Source organism: Plectropomus leopardus, chromosome 23, assembly GCF_008729295.1.
Source record: "Plectropomus leopardus isolate mb chromosome 23, YSFRI_Pleo_2.0, whole genome shotgun sequence".
NCBI lineage: Eukaryota > Metazoa > Chordata > Actinopteri > Perciformes > Serranidae > Plectropomus > Plectropomus leopardus.
Genome location: NC_056485.1, coordinates 10,532,467 through 10,547,817, shown reverse-complemented (window position 1 = coordinate 10,547,817; position 15,351 = coordinate 10,532,467). Strand labels below are relative to the sequence as shown.

The following is a 15,351-nucleotide window of genomic DNA, read 5'->3' as shown; positions in this document are numbered from 1 at the left end:
TACTATTCCTGATCCAGTAATTAACAATCATTCGGGGGCCATATCCCTTTTCAAGTAATCACTAATTGCAATAAGAATTTCAGTTTCCATTTAAGGCAAGATTACCGATGAGCATGCAATGCAAATCAGCCCAACAGTTCTAATTAAGCTCCAATTCCTTTTCTTTCTTTCTGCTCAGACCCTTTGTGAGCACATACAATGTGGAGTTTGTTTCCTCAGCATTACAAAAGACACATTTTTATCATAATGCTGCAGATAGAGAGCTGTGTAGTGCCCCAAGAAAATGGCTTAGGCTTGTGTTTGTTCCATTGATTAGTATGTGTGGTTTATCTCCCCTCTTTTTTCCACATTTTTTTTTTGTTTATCTCTGTGTTTGTGTGTCTGCATTACTAGAGTCTGTTTTCTTTTTTGGCATGTGGTCAGATGTTTCTGAACATTGTATAGACAGTTAATTAATCCACAGAGAGGGTGTTGCTTTATGAGCCACACAGCTGCGTTCACAATCACCAGCAAACCCATCCCTTTGCACCTTTCTTTATTTAAATGCGATGATAATGATATTGACTTTCAGAATACTTGAAAGATTACATTACGTCAAATGTCCTAGCCACATATACATGCATCACTTTTACCCTCATCCAACATTAACCACTCCTTTCAGACCAATTTGCACCACTCGCTGCCATCGTGACAATTCATCAATATCACAGAACTGATATTCCACGGCTTAAAGATGTCGAATGAGGTTAATGGCATCTTTAAATGCTTCTTTCTTCCACCAGTATGTCCAAAATGGAGCAGGGTATTTTCAGACTGCCACCCAATGTGTTAGGATTAATTATCGCCCTCCACAACCCCACCTCACCCTGCAAGTTAAAGATTCAGAGAGGAAATGGCCCTTTTCATGCAAATGAAATTGAATATGTCAGTCAGTATAATTGTGAAAACCGAGCCGTCTTGGACTGGTGTCTGTGCCGAATAGAGGTTCCAAGTGAAAGTGGGTTTATTAATGTTCTTCTCTCCACTCTTTGATTCATGCTCTTTAATGGCTTGGCAGATCAAACTTTAGTCTATGGCGGAGCCCTGATGACTTGAAATGTTTTGGCCATTATGAATGAAGCCTAGACTCTGATCTATTTGAGTATTTAAATGCAATGTTTGGCTGTGAGTTAAGCCAATATCAAACAAACTTGTAATGAATGCAGATTCGCAACATGCTCTGAACCCAGCTCTCCTTCAAGTTCTGCATGATGATAGAAAAATATCATATCATTAGCTTCAGTTACACAATCCACTCAACACATAGTCTCACCCTGCGACAGGTACTAGGAAGTCGAAATAGACAAATTCTTTGGTTTAACTTGTCATTATGAAGTAAATGTTGATAGCACAATCCAATGGCTACAGAACAATGACATCATGATTGTTTACGTTGGAGTTAGATTATAGTTTCTTATAAGCCTCACTTTCACTATGCAATTCTGTCTGTCACTGGGTACAATCTGCTGGGAAAATCTTCTTCTTCTTTTTCAGTTAGTATCTCCAGTAGCAGAAATGGTGGACAGCAAAACAAGTAAATGTAGAAATAACTGTGGAAACTCTACCTACTAAAAGAAAAAGAGTCCCACTGCTAGGCTGACAGGAAAACAGAGAGACACCCAGTTGTCTTCATGCAAACAGTGCAAACAATATCACCTGGAAATGCAAGATCAATGTAGTTACAGTCTTAATTTTTTTTAACTTTCTGTATCATGTTAGGATTCGATTTAATGTTCTGCTCTGTTAAAGTTTATTGAATTGACCATTTTGAATTTAATAATTGACTTTCAGTTCAGAAACTCATTCCGATTTGTTTTTTTTTTTTTTTTTTTTTAGGGTAAGGGTCAATTGGGGAGATAACTTTCTTGGCATTTAAATGTAAAGTCAAACACCACTATAGTCTACCTCTAAATGTCATTTAGTGCTGCCATTCATTTGGTAACATTGGTTTTGTTTTGGACACGCGTGTCTTTGACATACATAGAGGTTTTCTTGGTCATGGTCCTGATTTGAAATGTATACCTCTTCTGCAACTTAGCAGATCCAGGAAACTGTTGCATGTGCTAGAGTTTGATCATAGACCAGTGCAATGTTGCTGAGCAGAGTCGTTTCTGTGGAATTCAGGAGAAAACTATTTCGCTCAAAGTTAGGTGGAAAAGCTGCCCTAATGTGGTGATAATCACCTAAAGAGATCTATTGATTGGTCAGATGGTAATTATAAAAGACCTCAAAAGAGCCAAAATGATAAGGATATTATGCAGTGATTTCATGTTCTATGTATGTGCTGCCCGCATTGTTGAAGGCTTCCAATTTCCATTTATGTCTTTCCACGAAAAAATATATCCTGCCAGGCCTGAAACAGTCGGCCCCCTCAGCCCTGTGGACATGGGTGTTCTTAAGAACAGTAAAGGCTTTCAGTCAGCCACCAAATTATTAACATGGCGTTGATCCATGAAAAATAGAGCAAGAGTATGCTATGAAGAGCTTCTTCCTTTCCAATGCCAGCCAATGTGAACAAGGTTACATAATGACCTCGAGGGAAAGCAGGCACAGGCCCATGTCGCTAACCTTTTAGCTCGTGACAGGCTTTACACTTCTCATTTGTTTGCCGGCGACAGCTTAGCACTGGATTAACAGGTGCCTAGCCACGGTATTAATTCATGGTTACCTCTCAAAGGAGATGCCAACATGCAGCGGAGGTAACAGGAGCTTTAACTGCATGGTAGTTCTTTCAATTGGAATTCATTTTATATGATCAAACAATGTCCACACACTATACCCAATGGTATTTCACGTTAACTAAATGTTTTTTTTTTTAATCAAATTTAACATGATTACAGATAAATCATTCCATTACTTTTTTGAGAGAAGCTTTTGTTTTGTAATCCTCCAAAACAAGCACTGAAAAATCAGGATTCTGTTGGTAAAAGGTTTCTTTGTGGTGCATGAGTTTGCACAGTGTTTGTTCATAGACCATATCTTTGGTTGCTGTCAAGGTACTCGTCATGGTATTGTTTGGAGAAAACAGAGGTTTCAATCAGCCTCTGTCTACCTGAAGCCATACGAGTCTACCAAAATGGATGTTTGTCAGCGGCAGACCTAAAATGGGGGTATGATGGTGCTATCAGCGGCCATGTCTGTGAAAACACCATTACCTCCATGTCACGCCTCAATCACTCCCCATTGTGCGATGACTGTCCCCCCACCCTCTTCCCCTCACCTCCAGTGCTGATCTCCCGTTCATGTCCTAGCAGTCTATCACAGCCGGCGTAGGGAGACGCACCGAGCCATAATGGATGGCCCCGGAGCGAAAACAGCCCCAATAGCATATCAATTACCCATCAGCACCCTCTTGGCTGGATGCCAATGTGCACCACACCCCAGCAAAGTCAATGAGATAAGGTGCAAATGCAGATATAATGGTGCTTTTTGCAGTGTACAAATTACACAGTGTCAACTCTGCTGCCCACCTGTCGGATCTGTCAGCCGGTGAATGAGAGTCTCTGAGAAGTGTGTGTGAGTGTGTGGGTTTGTTAATGTGTGTGCACACGCAACATTGTGCACATGTCATGAGGCAATCAGGTGATTTCCCCAACTCATTTGCCCAGTGGAAGCCCAGCTGCTTGCCTGTTTATCTGTTCGCCCTTTTGATTGCTGACCACACATCTTATGTCACCTCTCCACAAATCCTGCGGGTTAATTTGTCCCTTGCTCGCAGCGTCGCTGCTGCTGGGCAGTACAATCTGGGAGGGGGAAATCAGTCTGCACACAAGCACGCGAGCAAGCACAATCGCACATTCTCACACACACAGATGAGGTGATTCAGATAGTTGGCATTACTGCAGCTGTGCGGCCCCTAATGGCCCGCTGAAGTGATTGATAAAAGGCAAACAGTTGCTCTGCAGGGGGACAGATGGAGCTGCACCTCCCACTGTAGCTGGCACTCGAGCTTCAGAGGAAAATACAAGGGGGGTCTGACTTAGCACTATGACGTTATTGCTATTGAAATTAGCCTTGATCAACGTGATGAAGCTGGAATGTAAATCTCAAAATCAAAATTGCATAAGGAAGACACGGTCTCCGTTGATTTTTTTAGTCACTTTCATTTGTTTTGATTTTGCCATAATAGAAATATCAGCTCATGAGCAGGGACTAACTGTCCTGAAGGGGGGAAAAGGCGAAAACAAAACTTAATTCTTAAATATGAAAGTAAATAAAGAATTGTTACAATGGCTGACAAAGCCTGAATATTACTGGGGAGTAATTTTAAACTGTAATTCTAAAAATCAAACTGCAGGAACAGAGCTGCAGCTCTCCTCGCTGTTATGGAGATCAGAGCCTGAACAAATGCTATTGTACAGTGTTGCAAAACCATCACAGTAGATGGGAACGTCCATGTCCGTGTCCACACAAAGCAAACACTGTTCCACTCTGCTATTCTCTCACCTCCACTCCCCTGCATTTTTAGCATTTTTATCCTCATTGCCTTTACACTTGACTTGTTGTGTTGAATTGAGGGACCAATTAGGAGCAACAGAATGCTCACATCGCTGGTCAGAGCGTTGCGAGGACCTTATCAGGTGCGTGTCTCATTTGCGCGGGGCACAGCCACAGTTCCAATTGGTGGTTTTCTACAGATTAGTGTTGTCTGCTACTGAACCGATAGACAAGCTTCTGTTTCTCAGCAACAGTTTGGAAAATGTTAGCTTGTGTTATTAGAGACACTGAATGGCCACATGATTTATGTGGACAGTGTGTGGGGTAACAGCTTGTTAAAAAATATTACTTTCATGTTGAATCACACAAAAAGGACCAGTCCACGGATAATCATCCTTTTAAACTAATTATAGAAAGTGCTAAGTGATCTACCCTTATGGTTTTTCCTAATCTTAAGAGCATATTTCCCCCTTTAGTTATCTTAGAAATTAGTTACTGGCAGCTTAAATGCCTCATAACATTACAAAGTACAGCAGTGTCCGAAATTAACTTTTTTCACTCACCAGCTAAGGGGACTTAAAATCTGGCATACAATCACATTTTATACCATCCTAAAATATAAATTGCCTATGTACATACATGCATTCATTTCTTTACATTTCATGGGGATACGATAGTATTATGTTAAAAACAAACTTAAAGAAGTCAGTGCAAAATGTCAAGCAAAATTATTTTCAATATATTAATCAAAATTAATTAAATTCAAGCCTAAACACAGCTCAAGAAGTCTTGATCTGAAAAATCTACTAAAGTATTTGCCAGTTAATGTACTTGGTAATGGTAATAATATTTTTTTAAGTGCTTCAATATTGAGTAATAATGCTGCAAAACAGGCTGCAACCACTTGGTGCATGATCACGGCCAGTGTTTGTCCACACAAAGCGTGTATTTTTGCCTCTGACAGGCTCAGGAGGAGCTCTACAGGGATCAATCTTTTTGTAAATGAGTTAGATCCTTTTTGTTTGTTTGAATGTGTTGTAAACATAATAAGAGGATTTTTTTGTGTTGGTTTGCAACCAAAAATTTTTTTCACAGATCAAATCAAATATCAAGTAGGCTATGGGACTATTTTTTTGTGATTTTATTCAGAATTCCTCCTTAAATCTAAAAGTCTCAGACAGTCATCCCTCAGAGGAGATTTTAGAGTTACATAGAAACACTAGCAAAGTCAATATGAAACGCCCTCTGTCCTTAACTTCTGATCTAAACCACTGATCATCTGTTTCCAATTGCAAAATAAAGTCAGTACAATCTCTTGTCTTGACCTCCAAAGGCAATCCTCTTAACAGCCACATGCTGAAATCTGCAACTTTGTTGCTTTCTAGTGCGTGTGGCTTGATAAGAAAGATTAATTGCTCTATCTGTGAAGCTTAGCATGCTCACTAACTATTTTTGCTATCTTTTATTCTTTTTCTGTCTCTCTCCAGCACCACCAAAGTTTTTAAGAACCCCCAATGACCAAACAGGCGTGCAAGGAGGCGTGGCGTCCTTCATTTGCCAAGCTACAGGAGATCCACGGCCGAAGATTGTGTGGAACAAGAAGGGGAAGAAAGTCAGCAACCAGAGATTTGAGGTATTAGGTCTATTGTTCTGATGTAAAATGCTCGACAAAATGGGAATGCTTCAGCACTGCTTTTGGCTCTGCTCGCACATAATCCATCGCGCCAAGCCCAGCTCGCTTGCATTTCGCCCTGACTTGCCACCACGCATTAGCAGGCTCTAATAACCATGCTGGCCAGGCTTTTAAACATGCATGAGTTTTAATGAGCGAGTACACAAAAGATCTGGGGACAGATTTGTAATTAAATAAAAGACAAGAAAAGAGCAATTGGACAGAAGAAAAAGCAACTTGTGGTGTGACCCAGATACCTACATTACCATCACGCCACATTTGCCAGCTTTATGCAAAGTGAAAGGGGAAGTAGCACTTTCACTTCGAAATATCCTTTTGCTTTGTGGCATCTTTATCTAAATGCATGTCCTACCCTCCTTATTTTGGCTGAAGCTTTGATTTCTGGTCAGCTTTAATCTGCACTTGGGCTTAATACCCATGAGAAATAACACATCATCGCTGAACACTGATAAGATTTCTATTAATTTCTGTGTCAGTCCTCGGGACTATCACAGTGTCACTTTTTTTTCTCTTCTGCACTAGATGCCATATTTGCTTGCTACTGCACAGCAGCAATGGCTTAACGGAGCTTGGAGACCTCTTCCCGCCTCTTCTTTGCGTCTCATGCCCATAGAAATCTAATCTTATCAGAGTTCATCGCGTTTGCATCGCACGTTGTGCTGAATGCCAACACGCTAGTTTCCATTCCCTCGTTGCCTCACAGGGCTTGCTGGCTGCCGCCATTCTGTGCCCATTCAATCATGCACCGCCACCTCATCTTCTAACAAAAACCCATTTCCTTTTAGAGAACTCACTTCCTTTCTAATTTCTTCTGCTTTGACTAAGAAAGAAGGCTGTTTTTTTTTTTTTTTTTTTTTTTACATCACCTGCTGTCAGCTTGAATGCCAACACCGCTGTAGCTTGGCCAATGAAATGTTAAAGTGTATTGTTAACTAACAAATGCACAGATATATTGTGAACTTTAAAAATGTTCGTAGGCCTCTGTGTGTGCTTGTGTGTGTGCGCGTGTATGTGTGCGATTGTTTGTGTGGAGTGGAGGTCTCAGGCCTATCTTTATTGAAATCTACCTCTATGCTTAAAAGAAATTGAGTTATGACACAGGGCTTTCTAAACTCAGTGAGTATACGACATGTAGCATGCAAAAAAAAAAAAAAATAGCTGAATAAGCTACAACAAACACCTGTTTGTGAGCATTTTATGTGTCGTTCGTCTAATACAGTCGGTCCTGTCTTTTGTACCACTACCTCACCTCATGGTACAACTGTCCGTTACCGTTTATCAAGCCACCTTTAACTGTTTGTGCTTGTTTCTGTCCCATTGACACAATCCAGTGTGATGCATTTTCAAGGGATTGAATGTTAACTTTAAGAGTGGGACACATCCAGATTAAAATTTTACACTGCAACACAATATCCGAGCAAAAATTCTAACCACGATAACCTTCCCCATTCTTAAAGTTAGTCAGCCGCATCGATTATTTTACCAATTAATGCACAAATGAGTAGTAAATAGTACATTTACTAAAAGACAGCATGTCTGAACACATAAGAAATGGTTCTAGTACATACCTACAATGAAAAAGATTTGTTTTAATCAAATATGCTCACGACTTACATATTTAAGTATTCTTACACTGTACAGATCCTGAATTTACTTTCTGTACATATACAATCACAATATTCACAAAGAACACAAAATCCACAGTGTTCATTGTAAGGTAGGCAGCAGCTTTTGTTTCTGTCATAGGAAGCACATTGTGTCAGTCACCATCAGTGTCGTTAGCCAAATGTCCTCAACAATGTTGTCTTCTTTTGTTTTTTTCTCTGCGGAAGGTCCCTCACCCATTGTGAACCAAAAAATCTCCTTTAACATATCCTGTCTCTCGCACCTGCAGGTGATAGAGTTCGACGACGGCTCTGGTTCAGTGCTAAGAATTCAGCCATTGCGCACGCCCCGAGATGAAGCCATATATGAATGCGTAGCCTCCAACAGTGTTGGAGAGACGAGCGCTACCACCAGACTCACTGTTTTACGTGGTAGGTCCCTGAAAAGAAAAAAAACACACACCACTAACATGTCCCTTTTCTTCCCCGCTAACACAGGTAAGCTTGCATTTCCTTGTTTTATGTCTGTCCTGTCCTCTTTTCTTTGTTTCTCACTGTCACACCGCACAGTCAAACCCAATTAGAGACTCTGGTTACACTCACGTTGTGTATTCTGACTTGATAAGATTTAGTCCATTAGCCATTTAGCCAAGTAAGTTTCCGTTTCTAAGTGACTTAAGTCATTTGCATACAGATTCCTGACACAATAATTAAGATGCCAGTTAAATTATGCAAATAGCCATCCATTCCTAGCCTGCAGTGGTTTAATGGAAAAGCTCAGCAATAATTTTCAAATCAGTCATTTTTCATCTCTGCACTTCAGCTTTGATATTCTTTTGGCCTTGTAGAAAATAAAGCAGTGTATTCTTGTGGGATTAACAAGCATGTATTGTTTATATTCTAGCCGCAGGTTGCCAGTATCTTTCAGTGACCGGTGGCTGTTAATAGCCAGCACTCCTCTACACAAACATGTGTAATAATCCAAGCGGGAAAGGTCAGCCACTTTGTTTACTTCCAGTGAGAATAAAAGTCAGACAAATATCAAGTTGGTTGACAGTGCCGCTTTTATAATAAGCACCGAGCAAAATTTTATCTTGATTACACACAACATTCCATTCAAAGGCAAATATGTGGTGGCCCTGAGCTCAAAAGGCTGAGTAATATCTCTCTAAAACATGACTTGTTTGGCTGTGAATGGAGAAAATGGCTTTAGAAAAAAAGCCTTGGGCTGCCTGAATGAGGTGTGCTCCATTATGTACCACAATTACACAACATGGCAAATGAGTTTCTATTGAGAGGGGTGCTTCCATCCTATAGAAAAAAAGCTGGCTCTGCTAGTCTCTGAAGCACCCCCACCGCCCAGCCCCCACCCTCCTCTGCTTCTTATCTCACCAATGAGCCAACAAAAGGCCCTTTGCACTGTCTCCAGAGGCAGATTGAAAGAGAAAGGTGGCACGTTCACATGCAGCTCTCTCCTGTTTACTCTGGAGCACAAAGTGTGTGTATGTACGCGCTTACTCACACAATATTGTGCACATTTCCTGTTCCCTTTCACTCTTGCTCTGGCTCTATCTCTGCCCCCCCTCTCTCACACACACACACACACCAATAGATAGCTGAGGGACGAGTATAGAAGCAGTTCTTCCCAGCTCCACGGCCTAGCATTAGCATGTTTATTACCATTTCCATTTTGCTCTTCTGCTCGCTCTCCTTTCCCATCAATGTATTGATAGTGAGTAGAGCCCCCTGCCCCCCCCCCCAAAAAAACAAAACAAAAAAAAACAAAAAAAAAAAAAAAAAAAAGAAAAAAAATTTTCTTTTCTTGCTTTGGTGTAACGAAAAAGAATATGCTACCTGTCCTCACATTTCGTCTTGTGGACACAAATCTGCAAAATATTGGCATTGTGACTGAATAGGAAATACTCTGCAACAATTCTATATAAAATATATGTTTATTTTGGTCACCACTTGCTATGACACAACCAGGATTCAACTTATACCCAGCTCGGGCACAGAGAAAATGTATTGTTATGCATACTCATGGCATAAATAATAAATAAAAGACTTGAATAATCACTGTGAGCAGTGATAGCAGTCATAGTTTGACAGACAAAGGAGAGGAAGCAAGATGAAAATCAAATATAAACAAAAGGAAAATTATGCCACAGTGCTGGCTACAGACAATGATATCAAGCATTTCCATAATAAGATAAACTCTAGCTATCCATAGTTTTTGAGTTCACTCTTCAAAAGTTTTAACTTCAATTTGTAGACATTCATAATACAGCCAAACTAATTTCCTCCCTTTTTGACACAACAGAAGGAGGACTTTAATGAAGCTGGAAGTAAGCTGACACACTGTATTGTCATGGCATCTTACAGTATGGGCAACCTGAGTTAACACAAGGTTACCTCAAGGAGGCATTATATATTATTTAGGAGAGCGAAAAGCTCTGTCCAAAACTGCTCGGTACAGTACAATAAACACAGCGCTGCTGGTTTGCTACTCATCATTCCACCTGACATGAACTGCAGTTTGAAAAATGCAACTGCACATTTTTAAAGTCCGATCTGTCACTATGACCAGCAAAAATTATTTCTCTCCTCCTTTGGCCCCTTTAGTGGAGAAATACTAAAGTTGCAGCACAGGAGAGATAAATAAATAAGCAAACACAGATAAGTGCTACTACGCCAGGCCTAATACATATAAAGTGACTGTTCGTTTAGTTCATTTGGGCTCCAATGGTCTGTGGAAACGACTGCAAAGCATCTGTTGTGGGAAGCTCGCCACAGGGGGTGATGCCTAATTCCATGAAGGAAAAGCACATTGTTGTAATTGCCATGCTATGAGGAGAGAGGACTCGAGGTGACAAATCCAAAGCACTGGGGGATATTAGTATTCGGATGGGTCTCTAACTTGATGGGAAGTGCCATTAGTAATGAACTTCCAGGCTTAGGGAAGCGATTTGCATGAAAGGCGAACCCTGAAACGTAATGATGTTCCGAGTCAAATCTGCTAGGCCACGGCATGAGCTACGGGTTTCCTTAGTTCACTTTTTCTTTTTTTTTGCACCCTCTGTTTTGATTAACTATGAGATGACCTGACTCATATGCTACTCGTGTCTTTGAATTAAGGTCGTCTTGATTTGCTTTGTAATTGAGAATGACGGGTGGGGATTGAGAAATGAAGAAACAGCACATTTTGGGTGTCATGGCTGGAATTGATTTCAAGTGGCATTTGATCTCACATTTAAAATATGCCTCTGTAAGACTTTGGCATATGTGCCTACACTGACTGACAGCCTAAAATAAGAATATCTGTCACCACATGATGTTAGTACAGTTTTTTGCACCCTTTAACCATACTTAAAAAAAAGAAAAAAGAAAGAAATACCTAAAATGTAGCCAAAACACCTCACAAGGTCTAGACTCTCTGCTAGCAGTAGTTCCAGCAGAATGATGTGTGGATCTGAATGCTGCAGTTCATGATTCAGGCATGATTAAGGATTTATATTGCATCCTCACACTCCCATTATGCTGTCAACAGCCATTTCCTGTGCCCCACACACAAGCGTGCAAACTTATGCAGCTGTGCACAACTTGACAGTGGGAGCGGAAAATGGGAAGCCGCTCTCCTGTGACGGAAAAACAGAATGCATCATTTCCATTTGTATGGAATGGTGCAATGGCACGGTCAAAGCCTTGTAGCCAAGACGGGTCTTTCCACATACAATGAACGGGGTGCTACATGATCAGTGATTATTCATAGACAATGTATGCAGTCAGCTTTTGTCATTGTGATGAGAAAAATGGCCTCCACAGTTAATAAAACACAACAAATGCTGCTTAATTTACATTCCAAGTCTAGTTAACTGATATCTGATATAAGATGCTAGTACACTGTTGACCTGCGTGCATTGCAACCACCCCCACCCCCCAAAATACTATGAAGAGTGACTGATAATTTAAAATGTACCTTCATACTCATTCCTAACCATCCGTTTTTTAATCTCTGTGCTCTTGCACCGTTTGCTCAATGTATAATGCTTTCCGTCTAACAAGTGCAGAGTGAGGGATGAACAAAAGCTGGTCTGCATGCTCAAATTGCTTAGCAAGATAAATGCTGTGTCAGCTGTCTCGGACTGTCGGAGCAAGGGATGCAGTGGGGATGAAGCAAGTGACCATTGTGAAATTACTGCGGGGGGGGGAGCAGCTACCATACAATTGACTGGTTTACTGGCGGGAGCTCTATAGATGGCAAGACCTGGGATGCCACATGGAACACTCAATTTTGTTCAAAAAATACATTTTTTCCTCCAAAAATGGTGCTGTGGAAACATGCTGACTCACTGTAGGAGTTTAACTCTTTTGCTACATGGATATTGTAAACATATATTGGAACAGAGGGAATTGTATAGGCCTAACCTAACCGGTTCACTGTGAAGCACATTTGATAATGACTTATCCTCTAACATTAGTCAAACATGATTTACCTCGTCACTATGTACTAGTGTTTCAGAGGCTACCAGCAGCTTTTTCATGTAAACTAGTCATTTATTGTAATTTGCAACCCATTTTTCCCAGAAACCAACTTGCTTCTTTTCTCTCTCACCTCAGCATGCTGAGACATATAGTGACTGAGTGCAACCAACTGCGCAGACTATCAATTATCTTCACGTCCATTAGATGTTTCATAAAGTATCCACGGGCAGAGTTATTGCTTGGGATTTGGCTAGTACTGACTTGATGCTTTTCTCGCCTCAATTCCCGACTTCACCTCTCTCATACGTCACGAAAATGGAGCACATGATGACAAGTTCTTCATTATTGTAATTAAAAAGATGGAGTTGACTGTCCTCACTGAAATTGATCTCTTCTCAGTAAAAAAAATAAAACAGCCTCCACACCCCTTTATATCTTACTGCGTTTTTAATCGTGGAAGCCAATCAGTATCTATACGCTATGCAAGATGATTTGTGGCATAACCGCTGCCAACAAGATGGATGTTGGACTTACAGTCTGCATAGTGCGTGAGAAAACATCTGCTGGAGCCACAAAGGCCCCTTGGACTGCACACTGAGCATGATAGATAACACTGCACATGTTGTGGCTCTGTATTTGTTTTAATAAAAGTAAACACAGACTCCTGAATTAATAATTATTGATTCAAAGGAATGAGGAGTGGTTTTGTTTGTTTTCCTTCTCCCTCGCTGGCCTTAAGATTTCACTGTTCTCCGCAGTGACCTCACAGTACTTGCAGCATAATTAGGTGATGAGTGATTTTAAAATGCTAATTGTTTCTCACATCTTGTGGAAGTACATTTAAACAGTAAATAAGAAAATATCAAAACGTTAGACACCTGAAAATGGTTCCTTTGCTCGTCTTAGATAAGAAAAAAAAATGTGTGGTATGCAACAGTCCCTTTTAAACATCCTGTTCAAGGCAGGAATAACATGCCATTATGCCACCTAACCGTTCTGTATAAAGGGCTCGATCGTGGAATGGGCACACAAAGTTGTCTCATCTTTGAGCTGGCAACAATGGTAGGAACAGCACCGAATCAAGCTCAGTGTAAAAGGGACAGCAGGCAGAAAGGGGTTGAAGGAATGGGTGTGAAGTTTTGAAGGCATGCTGTGCATGCAACCAATAGCAGGATATTTTAAGAGCAACCAACAGTAGTTAGCAGCTAATTCAAATAAGAAACAGCAAAAAATGTCTGAAAACTAGGAAAACAATGAAATTTGGGAGCTCCTTACCCTATGAGTAAATGACGAGATCAACCACCTTATAACAGGGACAATAAAGGATTGTTATGCCATGTTATGACATAGTTAATGTTTATAAAGTGCTGCTGACACATATGTTTAATTCACACAAGAGGCAGACGGTGTTTCGGTTAACGCCTGTCACACACTTTTGCTTTCACAGTGCCCGTATGCTATCAAAAATCACACACCATTTTATACTTCTGTGTTAAATGCAAAGGTGGCATTAAGAAGTATAGAAAAATATTAACAGCAAGATATCAACACGCTGTTTTTTGAGGCTGTACTTGTGCATGGAGCCAAATGCTAACGTCAGCATGCTAACGTGCTCACCATGACAAAGCATCAATTTTGTATTAGCTTCACCATTATCTGGATTTGTGCACATCACATCATAGACGATATGGCACAACATAAGGCAGAAATTTTCCACTGCCTGGACTGGAGGGGACACAAGGCCATAAAACGAGGAGTGTGTAAGTCTAAGCCAGGTATTTGAGGGGTGCTAATGTTAGTAGCTTTGATCTTAGCTGCACTCAACAGTCATTTTCTACTAGATTAATTGGGTACTGCAGGGTCATCCTTAATGCATCTAATGATCTTGAGAAACTTTTCAAGCTGTGTAAGGCTGCTCGCTAATTACAACCAAACAACTCTGGACTGAGAAAAAGTAATGTGGCAAGAATTGATTTTTGGGGTGTAATTAGTTGTCTATACATTATTACATTCAGTACAGCAAAGATGAGTGTGGTGACTAATTAGATGTTTTGTGGCTGCATGAAAGGAAAGGGGGACCTTACACATTCTCATCGCGAGTTTCATCAGCGTTAAACATGTGGCCTAAATATAGTAATTTCCATAATGAAATAATGCCAACCACTGCCTGCTGTGACACCCGTCAACTCCCACAGTCAGTTTTGAGGAGAATGCCCGTCTGATAAATTTCAAAAGCCTGATACAACCCCTTTTTTCCATTAGGGCTCTTTGAGAGCCAAGAGGTCCTTCTCTGCAGGATGTCAGCAAGCATGAATAATCTCTATACTCCCTTCTCCTGTAGCAAGCTTTTAGCTATATCAATTATTGAAATGGCTGGTGCTAGGTTTTCCCTTTCTTAGGAGGAAGTTAACTTGTATGAAGTCAGTTTCCTCAGACATTTATACTGCAAAGTCTCGTCTGAGTCTGATGATACCATGTTCAAATTGAAGAGTCCCGTGCTGTGACCCATAAAGATACCTGGCACTGTCATGCACAAAATGCTAAAAGTGATTAAAGCTCAGAGGATTTTGTGGAAGCAATCCCGACAGCCGATGGGATGCTTCCTTGCTAGTAATACACACCTCCACATACACACGAGCAGTCCCATGCTGTCTTTTTCCTTAAAATACACAGACTTTGGTTAAAGATATGCCATGTCACAATCCAAGCCAAAGCATCAGAAACGCCTGTTTGATCACACTGACCCGCCTGCCTCTGAATGTATAGTACATGAAGGTTAATGAAGCAACTCAATGTCTCACAGTTTTACCTTCTGTCTTTTTTCCTGCCCGCTCGGAAGACTCACCTGGTTGCTGATACTCTCTTGAGCTCCCACTGATTCCAGCTTCTGGCTTTTTTAGCCTTCCCTGAAAAGACAAAACAAAAACAATCAACCTAAATAGTTCAATTTTTATTTAACTTTGACACATTGTGCATCCTATAGTCACCCCATGTGGGTGGTAAGAGGGTGGATATACAATGAATAAGCCTAAAACATAAAAACAGAACAGATGTCTGGCAGTATATGCTTCAATGTGACAGGTATGTCTCTAAGGA

General features: G+C 40.6%; 1 protein-coding gene across 19 annotated transcripts in view; it reads left to right on the top strand.

Annotated features, from left to right (window-relative positions):
• LOC121961980 (receptor-type tyrosine-protein phosphatase delta-like) overlaps window positions 1-15,351 on the top strand; it is a 139,262-nt gene that overhangs the window by 59,281 nt on the left and 64,630 nt on the right. For 12 of the 19 annotated variants that reach the window (XM_042512137.1, XM_042512128.1, XM_042512134.1 and 9 more), the window contains exons 3-4: window positions 5,964-6,109; window positions 8,064-8,205. In XM_042512137.1, the coding sequence (XP_042368071.1) occupies window positions 5,964-6,109; window positions 8,064-8,205 (288 nt within the window). Of the gene's footprint in view, window positions 1-5,963; window positions 6,113-8,063; window positions 8,206-15,351 lie in introns of all 19 variants that reach the window. The other 7 variants (XM_042512127.1, XM_042512131.1, XM_042512126.1 and 4 more) reach the window with 1 other exon arrangement.